This window comes from Uloborus diversus, chromosome 8, assembly GCF_026930045.1.
Source record: "Uloborus diversus isolate 005 chromosome 8, Udiv.v.3.1, whole genome shotgun sequence".
Lineage (NCBI taxonomy): Eukaryota > Metazoa > Arthropoda > Arachnida > Araneae > Uloboridae > Uloborus > Uloborus diversus.
In genome coordinates, this window is record NC_072738.1 from 131,330,871 (window position 1) to 131,348,154 (window position 17,284).

The window sequence follows — 17,284 nt, forward strand, 5'->3', positions numbered from 1 at the left end:
AGCACTTTCTTGCATATCTCTCATGACGCCTACGGATCTTCAAATCTGTCATCCTCTTGAATATATTGATCAACCACGGAAATTGGTAATATACTAATCCTTATTTGGTTACATTTATGATTTATGCAAGAACATTTTACTGAAAGTTTTCACGAGGTTTTTGTACAATGCATATCATCATTACCAGACCAGGTTTCATAAGAAACAAACTCTGTATTCATTGACGAAATAACATGAGTAAAATCCCACTACACTTTCTCACATGTCCCCCATAATTCCTACGAGTCTTCAAACCCGTCATCCACTTGAATATGTATCTATCCACAGGAACTGGCAATATTCTGAATTGCCGACATCTATGCCAGAACTTTTTACCGTAAATTTCTAAGATTTTTTTTTTACACCGCTAGTCATCATTGCAAGACCAACTTTCATGAGAAACTCATAGCGTTGAGCCCATATCTCGGATAAACAATCGATAAAAAGCCGCGCAGAAATTAGTAGAGCAATGTCTCCTCCATAAAACAAGGCATTTGAAGAATCCGAGACGCAGTAAAGAGATAACATGAGTAAAATCCCACAGCACTTTCTCACATGTCCCCCATCATGCCTACGGGTCTTCAAACCCGTCATCCACTTGACTAATGTGGCTAACCACGGAAACAAGAATAGCGTACCTCCCATTCGATTGATCGCCCTCTTCAGATATGGTAGTGGGAAAATGTGTCACTTCAGGTAGCTTCTGCAATAAACGACGATCGTATCTTATTCTGGGGGACCCCTGGGTTTGCCTTCGGGGGCTCCAGCTCGTCCGGTGTGTCCCGAGTGTGAGAACTTTTTCCAGAAAGCAGGTGTCCGAGGAAATTTCTCGTAAGTCATAAACTTTTTTTGTTGTTTTGAAACGCAACGTAGGTTGAGTTGTTTGGTTGCGGTTTCGAAATGTAATCATAACAATTGCCTAATATATTATTAGAAGCACAACAATATCGAGTGAATTTCACTTTTACGCATTACATTTTCGCAGTGTGTGTGCCCACTCAGGGGCGGATACAGAAAACCATTTGGGGGGGGGGAGTCATGCTTAAAAATGACACCCACCACAATGCACACAAGCATGAACGAACCTGCGGTTTTTGGTGCGAAAATTTTCTGAAACTGCTTGCGGGTCAATAAAAAGCATCAAATCAGACAGGAATACGACACCTAATTGGGGATAAACGTTGCAAATTAATTTCATAAGCAATGAAACGAAGTAATTCAAATATTTGTTTTCAAAAACAATTAATGAATTGAAAAGATACTGTAATCGTTTACATTTTATGCATTAAGTAATTGAACACAATTTGGACGGAAATTTGGATCTTGCTTGAATCATTTTGTGCGATCTGCAATCAGATTTTGTTTACAATTAACTAATTTTTAAATTTACCAAATCATTGCAAAATTCTGTTACATTTTTTTTATTTACTTTACAACTTTAGGATTATCGTGTTGAGAAGTGATAGGTACACTACCCACACACATGTATATTGGCCTCTTGATTTACCAAGTAGCTACAACATTATATAAACAGAATCTTTTCCGCCGTTTTGTCGGCATCATTACCGTACTTGCAGATCTGTAACCTTTCTATTAGTACCTGCTTTTCATTACCAATTAAAAGTGCTTCCAATTAAACCAACCGACAGCAATCATTGCAATAGAAACAACGTCGTGGGAAAACGCCATTGGCATTCTGAGGGTACTCTGCATGTGGTTAACAACCGACTTATTCCTAATCGCATAGCCCTATCGTCACTGTCTGTGGGTATTGCGATAGACAGGCCATCGAGGGGAATCAAGATGTAGTAGAGGGCCTCCATCCCTTTAACAAGCGCTGTTGGGTTGACTAATTGGAGCAGGTTGCTATCTTCTACCGCAGAGGGGTGGCGAAGATCGTAAAAACGTGTGTGTGCTGCAAAAAGCGTGGGAAAAGGCATGAAGGGCCAATTTGTCGAATCGCTTTTCATACGCCGAAGATGGGTGCTTGATATAATGGTGATGGGAGGGGCATAATTTAGGGAAGTGACAATTCTAAAAGATATTTCGAAAGTCGTAATGTAAAAGTGGAAAAATATTTGGTGTTATAATCGTTTTTAAAAACATGTGTGAAACTTATATTCTAACATTTTCAGCAGCATTTGGCCTTCTACAATTTCCTTTGAAGTCCAATTAACTAAAGTAGTAGTTCCCATCCTTAAGTCAATAACCCCCAAAGGAGCAATTTGACTCCTCAAGGGGCAATGAATTCGCGAGGAGCGATAGGGGCGAAACGAGTATTTAAAACGCAAAATAATAATGAGAAGAAAGAGTCAGCGAATATCGAAACTGAAAACGTATTGTTTAGAGTTTAGACACGAAATCACAAGTTTAAAAACAAAAAATTTAAAATTCAGGAGCTTTCTCTTCACACCTCCGGTTGAATCTTGAGGAATCATTTCATCATCCTCGAGTTTATGAACTTTCAAATTTTTATTTCTTTTATTTATTTATTTATTATTTTTTGTTTTGTTTTTTTTCAATAATTTTATATGTCAATTTTTAATTTCCCCAGATTCCAATTTGAAAAAGAAAATTAATTTTACAAGAAATGTCTATTTTCGAAAAGTACGTCCAACGATCTTAGTTTAGTATTTATCTTCAGTTAGATATCAGTTCGTTTTGGAAAGGAAAGAAAAAAAGCTAACAAGCTATGTTTTTAACTTCTTCCCTTGGTGTTAGAAACTTTGGATAAAATTGTTTTATATTACACTCGTTTTACTTCAAAATAAAATTAATATTAATATTTTATTTTTAATTGATGTTCAGTAGCGCAAACTTATGGTTTTTTCAAGGGAGAAAGAGGCAGGAGGCGATAGATGTCAGTCAACCTTTAGAGAGGGGTGGGGGGGGGGGAGGTGGGACCAAAAAGGTTGGGAACCACTGTATTAAAGCAGAACTCTTACCCGAACTATACGTTTTGCCACAAATTCATCCCTTTAAGTCACCACAACTGCATTTTTGGGCACTTTCGAATTATATCTAGACAACCTATTTAGGCCTAAAATAACACTTATGACCCCCCCCCCCCTTCCAGAAATAACCCCTAAAAAATTAAGAGCTTGTAAATAATTCATTTTTAATGTTCTCCAAATTTTTTTTCTTAATTTTGAACAAAGAAATTGAATACTTAATTGAAAAGTTAAAAAACAATAAAAATAGCAACAAAGAATAATTGCAGAGTACTGCAGACACATGTTTCGGGGTTGCGGACCCCCTTTTCAACCCGTGTCTGCAGTAATCCACTATTTTGTGCAATTACTTTTTTTTTAACTACCTTTATATAATAATGCTTTTGAAGTTTTTCTTCAGTGCTTTGCCAATACATACAATAATATTTTTAAAATATAAATGGAGCAGTTCGAAAAAATGAGAAATTGGGAATCAAAGTTATGGGCTTATTTCCACGAGCATTGGTAGAAAAAATAATTCATAAACCCAGATTCTTGACTCTTTCGAAAGAGCCACGTGCTGTCATTGTCACCCCTGAACTGAAAGGAAATTCATTTGTCAACGCTTTCACTGCAAACATTGTCCAGCAGGCGTGTACCTACTTGACTTCTCAAATTGACCATAATAGTGGTTTAACGCAAAGAATAGAGCATTCATCCTTTGTGCTTTCACAGGTTTAACAAGCGCTAAAATCACTCACGCTCTTTTTCCCGCGAAGATTCTCTCCTCCAACACCCCGTTTTATGGTTTCAGGGAATCGCATTCTGTGGTTAAGCTCTGCAGTTAAGCCCCCGGGTTGCGATCAGGGGGGTCTTTTGCGATGCCCGCGGCATTGGCAAAGGATCCTCCCCCGTTGTGAGTTCTGCATTCGCTGTGGGTGCCAAGCACGTCTGAATTTTCAAGGAGCTTGGGAAGTTCTGTAATCGAGTGTTTAGTTTAAAGTTTATCCAACTCTAGTAAGGTGCTTAGTCTTTGGCTGGAGTGAATGCTTTTGGAGTGGAAGTGTTAATTTTGGCAAGTACTTGTTTATTTTCAATTTTTTAACTGATTATTTTTCAAAATAAACTTACATGGATTCATTTAGTTTTATTTAACTTGATTTTTTAAAAAAAGTTTTAAATAGTTTTTTTTTTTTTTGGTGATGATTCATTTACATTGCGAGAACTATAATTAAATTAACTTTAACATTGAAAATTGAAAAGAAAAATGTGTGACAACTGTAGTATATGATTTTTATATTTCCATTTTTCAAATTTGGTGGTGTATATTTTGCAATAGAGGGGAAGAGTTTCCAAATTCTGCGCACACGTCATTATTATTTTTGTACCCATTTTTAAACTGAATCGTTATTAATGGACTTATTTTCAGTTTTAAAAATTTTAGAACTTTGAGATAGTTGTAACGTATGATTTTTAGATGTATTTTTTAGATTTTTATTGTGTATTTTATGGAACATGTACGATTTTCCAATACACTTAAAATACTCACATAGCAAAAAAATTCCACATGCGTGTTTCGAAGCTCAGAATCTCTGCATTTTTCGGTGCTATTTTTTTTTTTTACTTTTCTTTTCTTTTTTTTTTCTTTTTTTTTTAATGTTATCGTTTTTTAAATAGAAAGGTCTATTTAAAGATCTCTCATAGGCGTTATTGTTTACTTTTTTGAGTTGTTCAAAAATGCTCTTAAAATAGCCAAATAAAGAGTCTTTTCCATACGACGATTTTTTGAATTAAAAACATTTTCAAAGATGCCGCGTGTTCAAAAGAAACCGTTTGCACTTTCCTCACGCTTCGAATTCACTTCACTTTGATTCTATCAATCAATCTGTAACTTTTTTTAAGGTTAAGTCTACGACTGTATAGAGCAAGGCGCTGGCCTATAGGTTATTGTCATTTCCACAAGGATTAAATTTGAAATTAAAACCGTTTTTCTGGTCTTCCCTCCAAATTTGGATCCCCAAGCATGTACAACCCCTATTCATTCTTTCGGGCACTATCCTAGGAATCGCTAACTTTATTAGCTTATACAAAGAAACTTTGACATTCAAAAGAAAAATAATAAATTAATGAAATTAAATAAAATAAAAAAGATACGGATAAACTTTCTTCTCCAATAAAAGGATCTCACAAAGCAATTTTCATTCCACTATTTCTCAAATTGCTAGCGTTTCGCAAATGTTAGGAGCGGAGCCTGATTACCGCAGGGGCATGTGGGGCACAGGCCCCTCCTCTTAGATTTCAGGGGGGCCCAAAATCCCCTTAATTTATCATGCTAATTAAAAATAATGATTTCACTCAGAATCTAGAGTACAATGATATCATTGATAGTTTTGCAAATGCCAAAACAAGGAAAAAATCTATTTGTTGATAAAAATTCCCCTTAAAAATGTGATCTCTTTGCAAATCAGAAAACCACTCCAAATTTAATCTGTATTTACTATTAAAAGTTATATCATGGATAATTTTAGTATTTACAGTTTACTGCAACGGGCAATGTTTAACCACAGTATATATTTATCTTATACTTCTATATCTCTTCAACCTTTTAAATGTATATATTATATTGTGATATGAGGTACCACCAAATTTAGTATGGTTGTGTAAAAAACTAAAGTATCGAAATATTTTATTGTTTCAACATATAAGAAAAACGGGAATAAGGGGGGGGGGCACCAAATGAATTTTGTGCCCGTTGTTTCCAAAAACCTATTCTGACCCTAGGGGGGCCTTGAAATAGAAATGTGCCAGATGTCCAATGTCAGGATGATCGGGCTCTGGTTAGGAGGTAGTTAAAACGAAAACCTCCCAGACTTCCTTTCCTAACCCAGTTTCCCCCCTTTTTTTCTGACTCCACTAATAACCCACTTTCATAAGCTGGATGAAAAAGGACTGCACTTGATGGAAGCCCTGTAAAAGCGCTCTGATTGATGGTTTAACACAAGTTTTCTGTGTTGTCATTGTTCCAAATGGTTTCATGTTCCTCCTTCTTAATAAGTATTCTGGAATTGTCACCGGCGCTTACGAAATGATTTATTAACTTCGAGAGTTTACTGCATTGTACATTGCGTTTAGGGTATACATTTCAGAACAAGTCTGAAAACTATACATGTTAAAAAAGAAGATAATGGGTATATGTTTGCATTATGTTTTCGTCAGCTATTTCAAAATTTCTAATTTGTTTATTTAGTGATTATCATTATTATTATTTGAAAATAAAACGGATAGATGCGTTAAAAAATTAAGAGGGAGGTAAAAAATTAATATTTTATCACTAAGCTCCCTATTACGTTTATATATATTAGTCAGTAGTTATTTTTTAAGGCAGCACAAGTTAAGCTTTTTGATGTAAAATTATCTGAAAAAGTTATAATTTTTGCTTTAAGCATGAATGAAGGTATTGTTTTTATTTCTAAGAGTAGATATAATTCGACAGGGTAGTCCGAAGGTCAAAATTGAACCCTATTTGTATCATTACAATACAACTCGTTTGTTTGTCTTATTTCACTGTATTTCTCTTTCCCGATATTTCTCCAATAACTCAAATTGACAACCTTCATTGCTTGAATTCATCTCTAGATTAACGAACTTTTAAAATCTCATCATTTTTTCTTTTTAATGCCTTCCCATTTATTGGAAATTTCTTTTCAAAAATATGCCTATATCTTCACCCCAAAACAACAGTAGAATATCTTACTGTTATTCTCAGGCTTATAGTCTTAGTGTGGCTCTGATTCGACAATATACAGGGCTTAATTTGTATGGGAGCTCACAGAAGTTCAACTTCAGTAATTATTTTCTTTTTTGGTGAATTTTTACAAATTAGAGGGAATTTCAGACTTACAAATTAATAAAAATTCTGAAGGCTGTGAACATATTAAAGTCATGCATTTTTTTTTTATTTAGAAAGTGAGCTTTCCGACGCAAATATTTCGAAACGTCTCGGATTTTCATCATAGCTCACTTGAATTTCTCGCAAAATGTTAAGTATTTTCCCTGAAAAAAATTATTTTTTCTTCCAGATGATACTCGAGAAATGCATCTTCACCAGCGTTTCCTCCCAACTCCACCTCTAACTCCGACCAGTCCTCGGAGCAGCCTGAGCAGTGGATCCCCGTCACCGCCACTACCGAGGGAAGATACGGCCACCAACCTCCACTTGCCGTCGGCCCACCATCCCTTCATCCCTCTGCCACTTCACCTGCGGTCGGCCTTCACGGCCTACCTGCCTGGCCAGCAACGGCCAAGGAGTCCTTCATGGAAGCCCTCGGCCAGGAGGAAGAAGCGATTCGATTTCGCCCGACTCGCCGAATCTGCCACTAAAACCGACGACGAAGACGAAGACGAAATGGAAAGCACTGCTCGAATTCCAGAAAATCTCACCCATAAGCCACTAGAACTTAATACGAAAAACAGAGATGTTCACCGTCCTACCGAAATCACCTCTAATCAACCTCTTGCAGGACTGAATCTAAAGAGCCGGCATGCTTCAGAAAGTGTTATTCAGAAACCCTTAAAACTGAATCTACAAAGCAATATCCATCGATCAGAACATGTGGAACTTAATTTAAGCTGTAGGCAATCTCCTGAAAAGTTCATCGAGAAGCAAAGAGACTTTAAGTCGAGCAACAGCGATTACAGTCCCGAATCACCAGAAAGCATAACCCATAATCAAACAGATTTGCATCTGAGAGGCGAAAGTAGTCCCAGAAGATCAACTTCTCCGGATATGATTGTAGGAAAGTATGGTCTGCCAATGAACAATAAAGACATAGTGGCAAAAATGACTCCTGTTGAAAACTTACCACCCTCAGCACCTGAACGCGTCATGCATTTGGCAACTGTATCTCCAGAGCAAGTTATTCATCACCATTTAGGACTCCTTCATCATCAGTATCACCACCAAAGACATCATCCAGTGTTTCTGCAAAACCATACGCTCTACAACCCCGTATTAGACATCTCTAAGCCAGTCGTTAACTCTAGCAGACACACTTCTATGCTTTTAGAACGCAGGTTTTTCAGAGCAAGAGTCTCTACGAGGCCGAAAAAAGAGTTCATTTGCAAATTTTGCCAAAGAAGATTCACCAAATCCTATAATCTACTAATTCATGAAAGGACACACACGGACGAAAGGCCTTACACTTGTGACATTTGCCAGAAAGCTTTCAGAAGACAGGATCACCTAAGAGATCACCGGTAAGTATTTCATATTTAGTTTTTAATAGAATTGCCTAACAGCAATTTTCCTCAATTTCGTTATTACACTTCTGCATATTGTCTTTTACATACAACATCTACAACTATTACAATAAACTGAAACAAATTTGAGTGCTTATTTGCTTTTTCCAGTACTCGGGAGAAATATTTTGAGAAGAAAAAAAAATCATGAATCTTTTTTTGAAAACTGATGCAGTAAAAAACTCACTACAATTTGAGTAACCAAAATGTTTTGCCACATAGTATGTGCAACGTTAATAATCTTTAAATTTAACTAAACTGAAATTTAACCATATTTATTCATTCTTATCTTTTCTATATCATTCCACAGAATTCCCCACCGAAGTACTTTGTAACTTTAAACAAATATTTTCTTTGACGCGAATTATGATTTTTTCTTGGCTTCGATATGATCTGAAAAATGCATTAAGTAACTGTTTAAGTAAGTGAAACTTTCTTAAAGTAAGTCAAAGTAACAAGCAAAATGTAATCCAAATTGATTGTTACAAGTTTCATGATATATTGGAAATTTCTATCCGTGACATTGACATCTCTGATACAATTCAAGACATCCGTAGTGTATTACTTCATGAAATGACTTGTTTCCATGTATAAAGAACGAAAAGTCATGGTGCACAATTGAATGAGTGGTGATATTATTGGTTCAATGACCAAATTAAAATACAAATAAGTTTATATTTTTTATTGACCAAGAGTGCAGCTCGGAATTGATTTTTTTTTAAATCATTAACATAGTTAAAAGGAAAACGTTTAATTTAGGATATTAAATAAATTATATTCAGTGTTAAGTTTCCCTCATCCTTGGTACTATCCGATACCAATATACTTGATAATAGTATGGTAAAGTTAACCCTTAAAAATTGATAAATTTTGTGATGTGCAACACTGCAATCATAAATGAATTCTTTATTCTAAACTATAAGCATTTACTTAGAAAAAATTGAAAAATAATGAGTTTGCATTGTTCGGGGTTCTTAAATCTGGGAAACAACTCCTGGTCTTCGTCACGCTTGCAGATTAGTCTGAGACCCAACTTGGTTTGACCGACAGTCATCGAGTTCCCTTATAAGTTACATGTAAAACCTAGATTCTCAGCCCCTCTGCTCGATTCGCTCGCCAATCTCCGTTCGCTCTCTTGGTTCAATGCCGCCTGCGGTAGTTGACAACTGACGATTATAATGCCACTTCCTATGGTTGTCCTGTAGACTTTATCAATTGATATGTCCGGTCGCTCAAGGTTTTGAGGGGCGAGACAGGGCGGAATGGCTTTCACTGTCTGTATCTTCAAATTTTGCATTAATCTGCAATTTTTCAGCTGTTTTATTTTTAAATTAGAAGTAGGTCTAAATGTAAAGCAAATGACGCTTATTTCAGCTCAAAATTGGACATTTACGCGATTGATGTCTTTAGAAAATCTCATCTGCGGATAGTTTGGAGATTTCTGCAAAATTGCTCTCTTGATTTGAAGATACATGCCAAAAATCTAGAATTATTCAATTATTAAAATTTCAACTCGCGACAATCCTATTATGATTGGACCTCTTTCGCTTAGACAACCTTATACCATCAGATTTGCAATGCTTTTATCTACATTTTTATGTGTAACGTAACTTCTTAGAATATTCGATGAGGGTAGGTCAATCTAAGTCCGACCTTAGACTATATGCTGTTGCAAAAAACTGAATCTGAAATTGGTGTCTAAAATATATTACAAAACAATTGATGTCAATCATTGTTCTTGTTTTGAAAAATCGAGTTCGAAAAACTGCATCAAGTTTTGCTTGTGCAACATTTTTCGAGGTCTGACTGTCTGGCTCAAAATTTCAAAGGTCTTATACGTCTGTTGTGCAAAAAAGGGAATTATTTCTGCAGCACCTTTTTACCGATTGAATACCACAGTTGCCGGCTAAGTTTGGAGATCCGTGTTGATGCTGCAATGGCTGATATTGCTTCAAAGAACAAAATCGGCCTAGACCTTGCACAAGTCTTATGCAGCCGTCGAATTCCACGTTGGCGCGTGCTTTTCCATCATGTTCTTACGAATAACGTCCCCCAAGATAAGAGCAAAAAATATCGGCTTCGTGCGCCCAGTGCCAGAACAAAGGCAACCCCCAATATTCATTCTCCAAATTCCACGAGGTCAGGCACGAGCTGACGTCACGTTTCATCCGGGTCCCTGAATCACGTGGCCCTCGTGATCGACACGATCGGCTGTGCCGCCGGTAGTCAACCGAACACGATATTACCCCAATTTGATATTTTTTCTTTCGTTTTTTGTTCTCAGCTTTTGTTTTTAAACCTAGTACATATTACTCTCTTTAAAGTGTATTATGGGGAGGGGAGAACACTTTTTTTCTTTCTCAGAAAGAACCTGGCTACCGGAACTGAGCGTCTATCATCAAGACATCTCTAAGGAGCAGGGAGGTTGTAGGGAAGGATTGAAGGTGGAACATTGGGGCTTAATGGAATGACATTATTTGCTCGAGTTGGAACTCTTGTTAATAAATTGATGATGTGGTTCGTTTTTTATGTCACGAATTCTTCACTTGCTTTGAAGGCAACATGATACTAAAGGAACAAAAGTAAAACTTATGCATGTGAACTCGGTTATAACGAATGCAAAGGGTCCAGTATGTTTGCTCGTTATAACCCAGTACTTGTAAAAAACGAGTTCGTGAAAAAAATCATAAAAATTCATCAGAGTCGCTTTTTTTCTTTTTCTTTTTAACCTCTGTGCAGTGCCAAAGAGGTTGATTAATTTGCTTTTACCTGTCTGAATATCTGTTTCTTGCGCCATTGATTTTGAAGAATACAGATACACACACACACACATATACTTTTAAAGGCATCTTTACTCCACAAATTAAAAAAAAAGTACTGTTATCGCTTGTTCTCACGATTTATGATTTATCACTAGCTTTCGGTTGACTTCGAAATGTTGAAGAAAATTTTCCCAAAAAAAGATAAACTTAGTTAGGAAGTCAACAGAAATTTTAAGAATCACAGAAATATTGCTCACTTTAAGTGGGGTTTGCTCGTTAAAAGCAAGTTGTGCTCCCTTGGATTTAACATTGTACCAACCAAGTGTCTCTGATTTCCTCGCTAAATCCGGGTTCTTGGTAAATCTGGGTTCATTATAAGCGAGTTTGGTTGTATTGAGCCTTCTTATGTATCTAATCATTAAAATGTTTAACATTTGAGCTAGATATTATTTCTGTCCGATTTGTGTTTAGAGCTAGGTTAAGTTATTGACATGACAACGAAGGCACTTTAGGCAAAGGTAACCCCTCATATCCCCAATCGTTTTTTTAAAAAAAAATCAAAAATTCGCTCCCAAAAATTAAGAAATTAATTCCACTTTAAAATTCCTGCACAATTTTGCAGTCATCATGTCAAGAGCAACACCTAAATTTCTAAACGGAACCGCGTACTAAACAGGCTTTAGTTTAGTGGAACCCAAACTCAATGGAATTAGCTCAAATTTAGAGACTCCCTCTTCACTTCAACTCATCTCGTCGTGGAAATTGGTGAATCAATTTGCGAATTCAAAGTTATCGAGCGTAAGACAGCTAAAATACCGGAGGAAAGTAAACACAAAAAATAAGTTACATTAAAAATTCTGTTTGAAAGGATTTTTTATCTGTTCGTCTGCCAGGGCTGCGATAGGAAGGAAAATGACTGACTCCGATTTTTAGAATTTTAAAGTCGTCTACTCCCGACTCCTTTACCCCAAAATCAGCCGATTCCAACTCCGCAACCCTGGAAAATATTAGTCATCGGTCATCGCCGTGTATTTTAGTCTCCTAGGCTTTGTCGGACTCTGACAACGCGCGTATTTACCCCAATTACAGTTCTTCATTATAATTTTGTACTACAATTAGCGAACGTAGATTATCTAAATGGTAACTTGAGCGAATACTAGGCAATATGTACTCTATATTACCATCAAAGGATTATAAATACTTTAGTTAAAATTAAATAATTTATTTCGAACTTGGGAGGAAAAAATACATAGTCAGATATTAACAACGGCATATCCCAGTCATAAGTGAGTTGTATTCTAAAAGAAGCATTCACATTTTTAATTTCTTTTTAAGATACCAGTGTCACCATACCACTTTGAATTAATTTTATTAGGTAGCTAGTTTTATTTATCCATCTTTTTTTTTTTGGTTATTTTTCATACCCAAATTCGTTCATTATTCTTTCATTACTTATTTTTCTTTTTATAAGCAGGCACTCCAAAAACACTAATTTTCTGGAAAATGGCTGAAGCAATTTATGTCTCTCGCAGACAGATCAAAATGTTGTGCGCCGTAATATTTTTATCCCAGTTTTATCTATTTAATTCATTTTATCAGATGTCTTGTTATGAAACCAAAGTTCACAATTCAAGGAAGTCAGTCGGTGAAATATGCTGTCGTCGGCTTAGTTGAAAGTGTGAAATAAAATTTTTATTATGGCGCATTAAATGCGTAAAACACTCACAGGATTTGGCTCTTTTCTTTTTGCATGAATTATGGTACATGAGCTACCGCGGCATTTTGAAAAATACTCAAATAAAAGAAAAAAGTATATACTATCAAACCGAATAAGGAGTCACTAAGAAAAGTCGAAACTTGTTATTATTTATGGATGGAAGATTAGTAGAACCCATAAAATAGGGGAGGCAATCAACTGGCCCGCGGGCCGATGCACCGCGAGGGGCACAAGGAGGGATGAGAGAGCACAAGGATGCATAGGCAGGAGGCCTATGCATCCTTGTGCCCTCAAGTCTGAGCACCTTTTTTATATATTTTTAAATTATTATTTTTTAATTTTTTTGGTGCAACTTCCTTACTTTATTATTATTGTTATTACTATTATTATTATTATTGCACCCCCCTTTTTTGCGCCCTTTGGAGGCCGAGGTTGCCGCCCTCATTAAAAAACGTCGAAATTTGTTATTATTTATGGATGGAAGATTAGTAGAACCTATAAAGTATAGGGGAGGCGATCAAAGGCGGACTGGCTCGCGGGCCGATGCGCCCTCCTGCCTATGCATCCTTGCGCCCTCAAATCTGAACACCTTTTTTACATATTTTTTTAATAAATATTTTTTTAATTTTTTGGTGCAACTTCCTTACTTTATTATTATTTTTTTGCGCTCACAAATCTGTGTAACTTTTTTTTTGCACCCCCCTTTTTTTGTGCCCTTTGGAAGCCGAGGTTACCGCCCTCTTGCGGGACCCAGTTTGCTCTTGGGCAATATGAGTAAGTTAACGTAGACTGGGGGTGGAGGACTGGTCCATCGGTCCGCGGGTCGCTGCGGTCTTGAAACAGTGCGCCTTTTCTTTCTTTCTTTTTTTTTTGTTTTTGTTTTTGTTTTGTGCACTTAAACTAGTGTGTCGTCGGTTGTTTTCTCTTTACTCTTGAACCTGTGCACCCCCAGTGTGAGTTCTTTTGAAGTTGAGGTTGGCACCTTCTTGTGAGACCCAATTCCCCCCTGAACGTAGACATTTTGAATTTAAAAAACTTTATGCTGGTAAGATCAACATATTAACGTGGAAGAAGTTCTTGCAAACTCTTTAAGAAAAAATGCGCCGTAGCATTTGAGGTGTCGCAATCGCCCTTGTGGGAATGAACATATCTAACTGATAAAGTTGATCAAAAACTGCGGAAACTACAGGAATATCATAGGAAAATTAGTGGCCAATTAATCCTATCGAAATAATGAAGTTTGAAATGAGGATACTGATGAAAATTTGTATTTGTAGTGTATTAATTCTTATATCGCCACAAGAAGCTTATTTGCAAATTGATATACACATAGACAAGGAATACAAATAATAATAATAATAGCAATTATAAAGTTAAAAAACAATAAGTTAAAGTTACAATAATAATGACTAATTTTCTTCGATGAGTCATGTGCTTTGCCTGTAGTGAAATTGTTACAAAACATATGCATGATACTGTTTGTATACAACATATCGTGTTATTTAGTATTATTCGTAATATAGTCGGTTGCATTGGAAAGAAGTTCGTCTGTAGCTAACTGTCATTAGAACTTGCTTAAGAATTGCTGGATAACGTCGTAAAATTCATGAATAGGGATCAGATACCTGTCTGAAATTTCATGTTTTGAAAAACGAGCGAAAAATATAACTTGTCATTAAAAATGTTCCTGTGAACTTTACAAATAGTTCTCTTTTTATCTAATAAATCAATGTAGATTTCTCACAAATTGATGTTTTCTCTTTCACAAACAGGTATATCCACTCAAAGGAGAAACCTTTCAAATGTTCGGAATGTGGCAAGGGCTTCTGTCAGTCTCGGACACTGGCGGTCCACCGGATCTTGCACATGGAGGATTCCCCCCACAAATGCCCCACCTGTGGACGCACCTTCAACCAAAGGTCCAACCTAAAAACACATCTTCTAACACACACTGACATCAAACCTTACAATTGCGATTCCTGTGGCAAAGTCTTCAGGAGGAACTGTGATCTTAGGAGACATAGCCTGACCCATAGTCTTATGGGTGAAGGAATTCTATCATCTGCAAATGATTCTTCTGGAGGTGAGACGAATTATGGAAGTGTACCATTGAATCTTGCCCATGTACCACAAGCAGATAGACTCTCGGTGTGAATTCATTCTTATTGCACCAAGTATACACTTGTCAGAGTAAAGACTCCAGTTTGCAAATATATGTACATAAACACTCCATTTTGCCATGGAAAGAAGATAGCATCTGAGATGTTCAGTTATGCAGTTAGGAGCTATAGGTTGCATTGACTGTATTTTGTTTCTAAACGAATTCAACATCTGAGATGTTAAATTATTTGGACAAAGGATTGAATTTGTTTAAAAAAATGGTGAGAGAAAAGAAACCTCATTCAGTTGTCAAGTGAAATGAAATCTGCGATATTCGGTTTTCTAAGTAAGTGGACAGACTTAGATTGTTTATAAGAGAACTTGAAACCTTTAACAGATGTAGCGAATACCATTAGCTCTGTAAATGAATGATAAAATAGTGATTTTAAACCAAATATCTACAGAAATAAATAAATTTCTTAATTAAACTATAATAAATGCGGTTCCTCAATGCAAGTTTAAATAAGAAACTTCTTCAAGCTTAGTTACATTTTAATGTATAAATGTTTACTGATGAAATTTAATAAAATTTTAGTAGAGAAATTTCTCGCCTTGATCATTTGAAATAATCAAGTGTTGGTAATCAAAAAAAAAAAAGTAACCTTATAATTTCAGCTTTTGAAATAACTTTATGAATTTATTTTAACTACATCGTAATTAAGAGAAATAACATATATGAGTGCCGAAAATTTAAAATAATTGTGTTTTTCCCATTATGATCTTTAACAAGGCATTTAACCTAAATATTTTTCGAACTAAATTTCATCAGAATTTTAAAAGAAATTACAATTAATATTTATATTTAGTTTAAAAAGCGTGAAATATTTGCAGTTTTTGCATTAGATGTTATGCATTCTATTGCATGAAACTCGGACCAAAGCTTTTCGATAGTAAGCTCTGATTAAGAAAAAATCTTAAGAGGTCTTTTTCAATCAGTTTACTAACAATCCAAATTTAAATCGAATTATTTGTGGGATCAGTTACTGTTTTCAACAAGAAAGTTTGTTTTAACTTGAATTCAATGGAACATTCAGATCTAAATTTATATTTTAGATTACGAAAATTTTACGTAAATGTGTATCAGTAAACAAAATGTTTTTTCTTGTTTTCCTTCTCCAATGTTTCCCTCCGAAGCTTTCAGCCAAAGAATCGCTCCTTATTCTTTGTTTCAGCTTAGATGATTAGAAAAAATTGCAATGCAATCCTCAAAGTAGAAGTAGAATGTCCTGCCGGAAGAAATATTTGAAACTTTTTCTAGTGAAGATGCTACTTATTGCTACCTCTTTTGTAAATTTGTCGAAGAAAAAAATTCTATGTTGTGTTCTTTGTAATTATTTTGCTCAATGTTCTAGTATGTATTGATTTTTGTACAGTATGTGTTTTATAAAAAAATTATAGTCTATTAATGTTCTGTGAATAAAAACAAAATATTCAAATCAAATTTTTGTCTTAAGTTTTCTTCTAAATTTTAACAAAGGACTACGGCACTCAAGCAGAGTTATAACTATAAATTTTGAACATATACATAATATTATACCAGAGTTTTAAAACATTCAAGTAATATTAACTATAACAAGAACTTAATCAGTAGTAAAAATTAATTCCCCATTATTTTTTATGCACATGCTTCTTATTTCTACGTTTCCTTTTCATATATTTTTTTTTTATTGACATAGAAATTTATATTTCTGTGGAGTTTTGATCAACTTTTCAGTTTATAGACATGTATTTTATATTCATATTATAAATTATGTAAAAATATTTGTTTTAAAAATATTAACAATTTCTAAACCAAAATTTTGCCGTTTTCGATTTCAATGCGCACAAAAGCTGGTTTATAAAATTTTATTGCATACGAAGCTAAACTTTCATCATTTATAATTAATTATTTTAGAACAAACGTTAAAAAAATATTTAAAGAAAAGAAAAGGTTGAGATAACTGTTTTCTGACTTTACTATGAAAAACCTAACTCATGAATACATGGGGAATTATTTTACACAAAACATAATTCACGAGAAACCAGGCTCGGATTCAAAGGGAGCGAGGGAGCATGACTCCTCTTCAAGCGACCAAGGGCAATCTAAAGCTGAGTTTTTTAGACATATTAAAAAAAAAAAAAATCGCCCTTTATCCCCTATTCAAGCCCAAAAATGACCCTATTCCCCCTCCCCCTTTCCGAAAATGATCCCCCCAAAACAATCAGCTGGTTCCGCCCTTGCAAGAAACAGCATTTAATTCTTAAACAGAAATCCAAATAAAAATAAAAGATCCTTGTAATCATTATGCACATGCATACTAATTCAAAAGTGAGCTACCATTAAAAAAAAAGAAAAGGAAAACTTTCGTTTTCGTAGTCGAGAATTGCAGCAAGGTGTT

At 35.3% G+C, this 17,284-nt stretch overlaps 1 protein-coding gene across 1 annotated transcript in view; it reads left to right on the top strand.

Moving 5' to 3' along the window:
* Positions 1-16,308, top strand: part of LOC129228596 (zinc finger protein 200-like) — a 35,087-nt gene extending 18,779 nt beyond the window's left edge. Inside the window, exons 2-3 of the mRNA XM_054863279.1 lie at positions 7,049-8,225; positions 14,519-16,308. Coding sequence (XP_054719254.1) covers positions 7,049-8,225; positions 14,519-14,900 — 1,559 coding nt within the window. The 3' untranslated portion in view covers positions 14,901-16,308. The remainder of the gene's footprint in view (positions 1-7,048; positions 8,226-14,518) is intronic.
* The last annotated feature ends 976 nt before the right edge of the window (positions 16,309-17,284 follow it).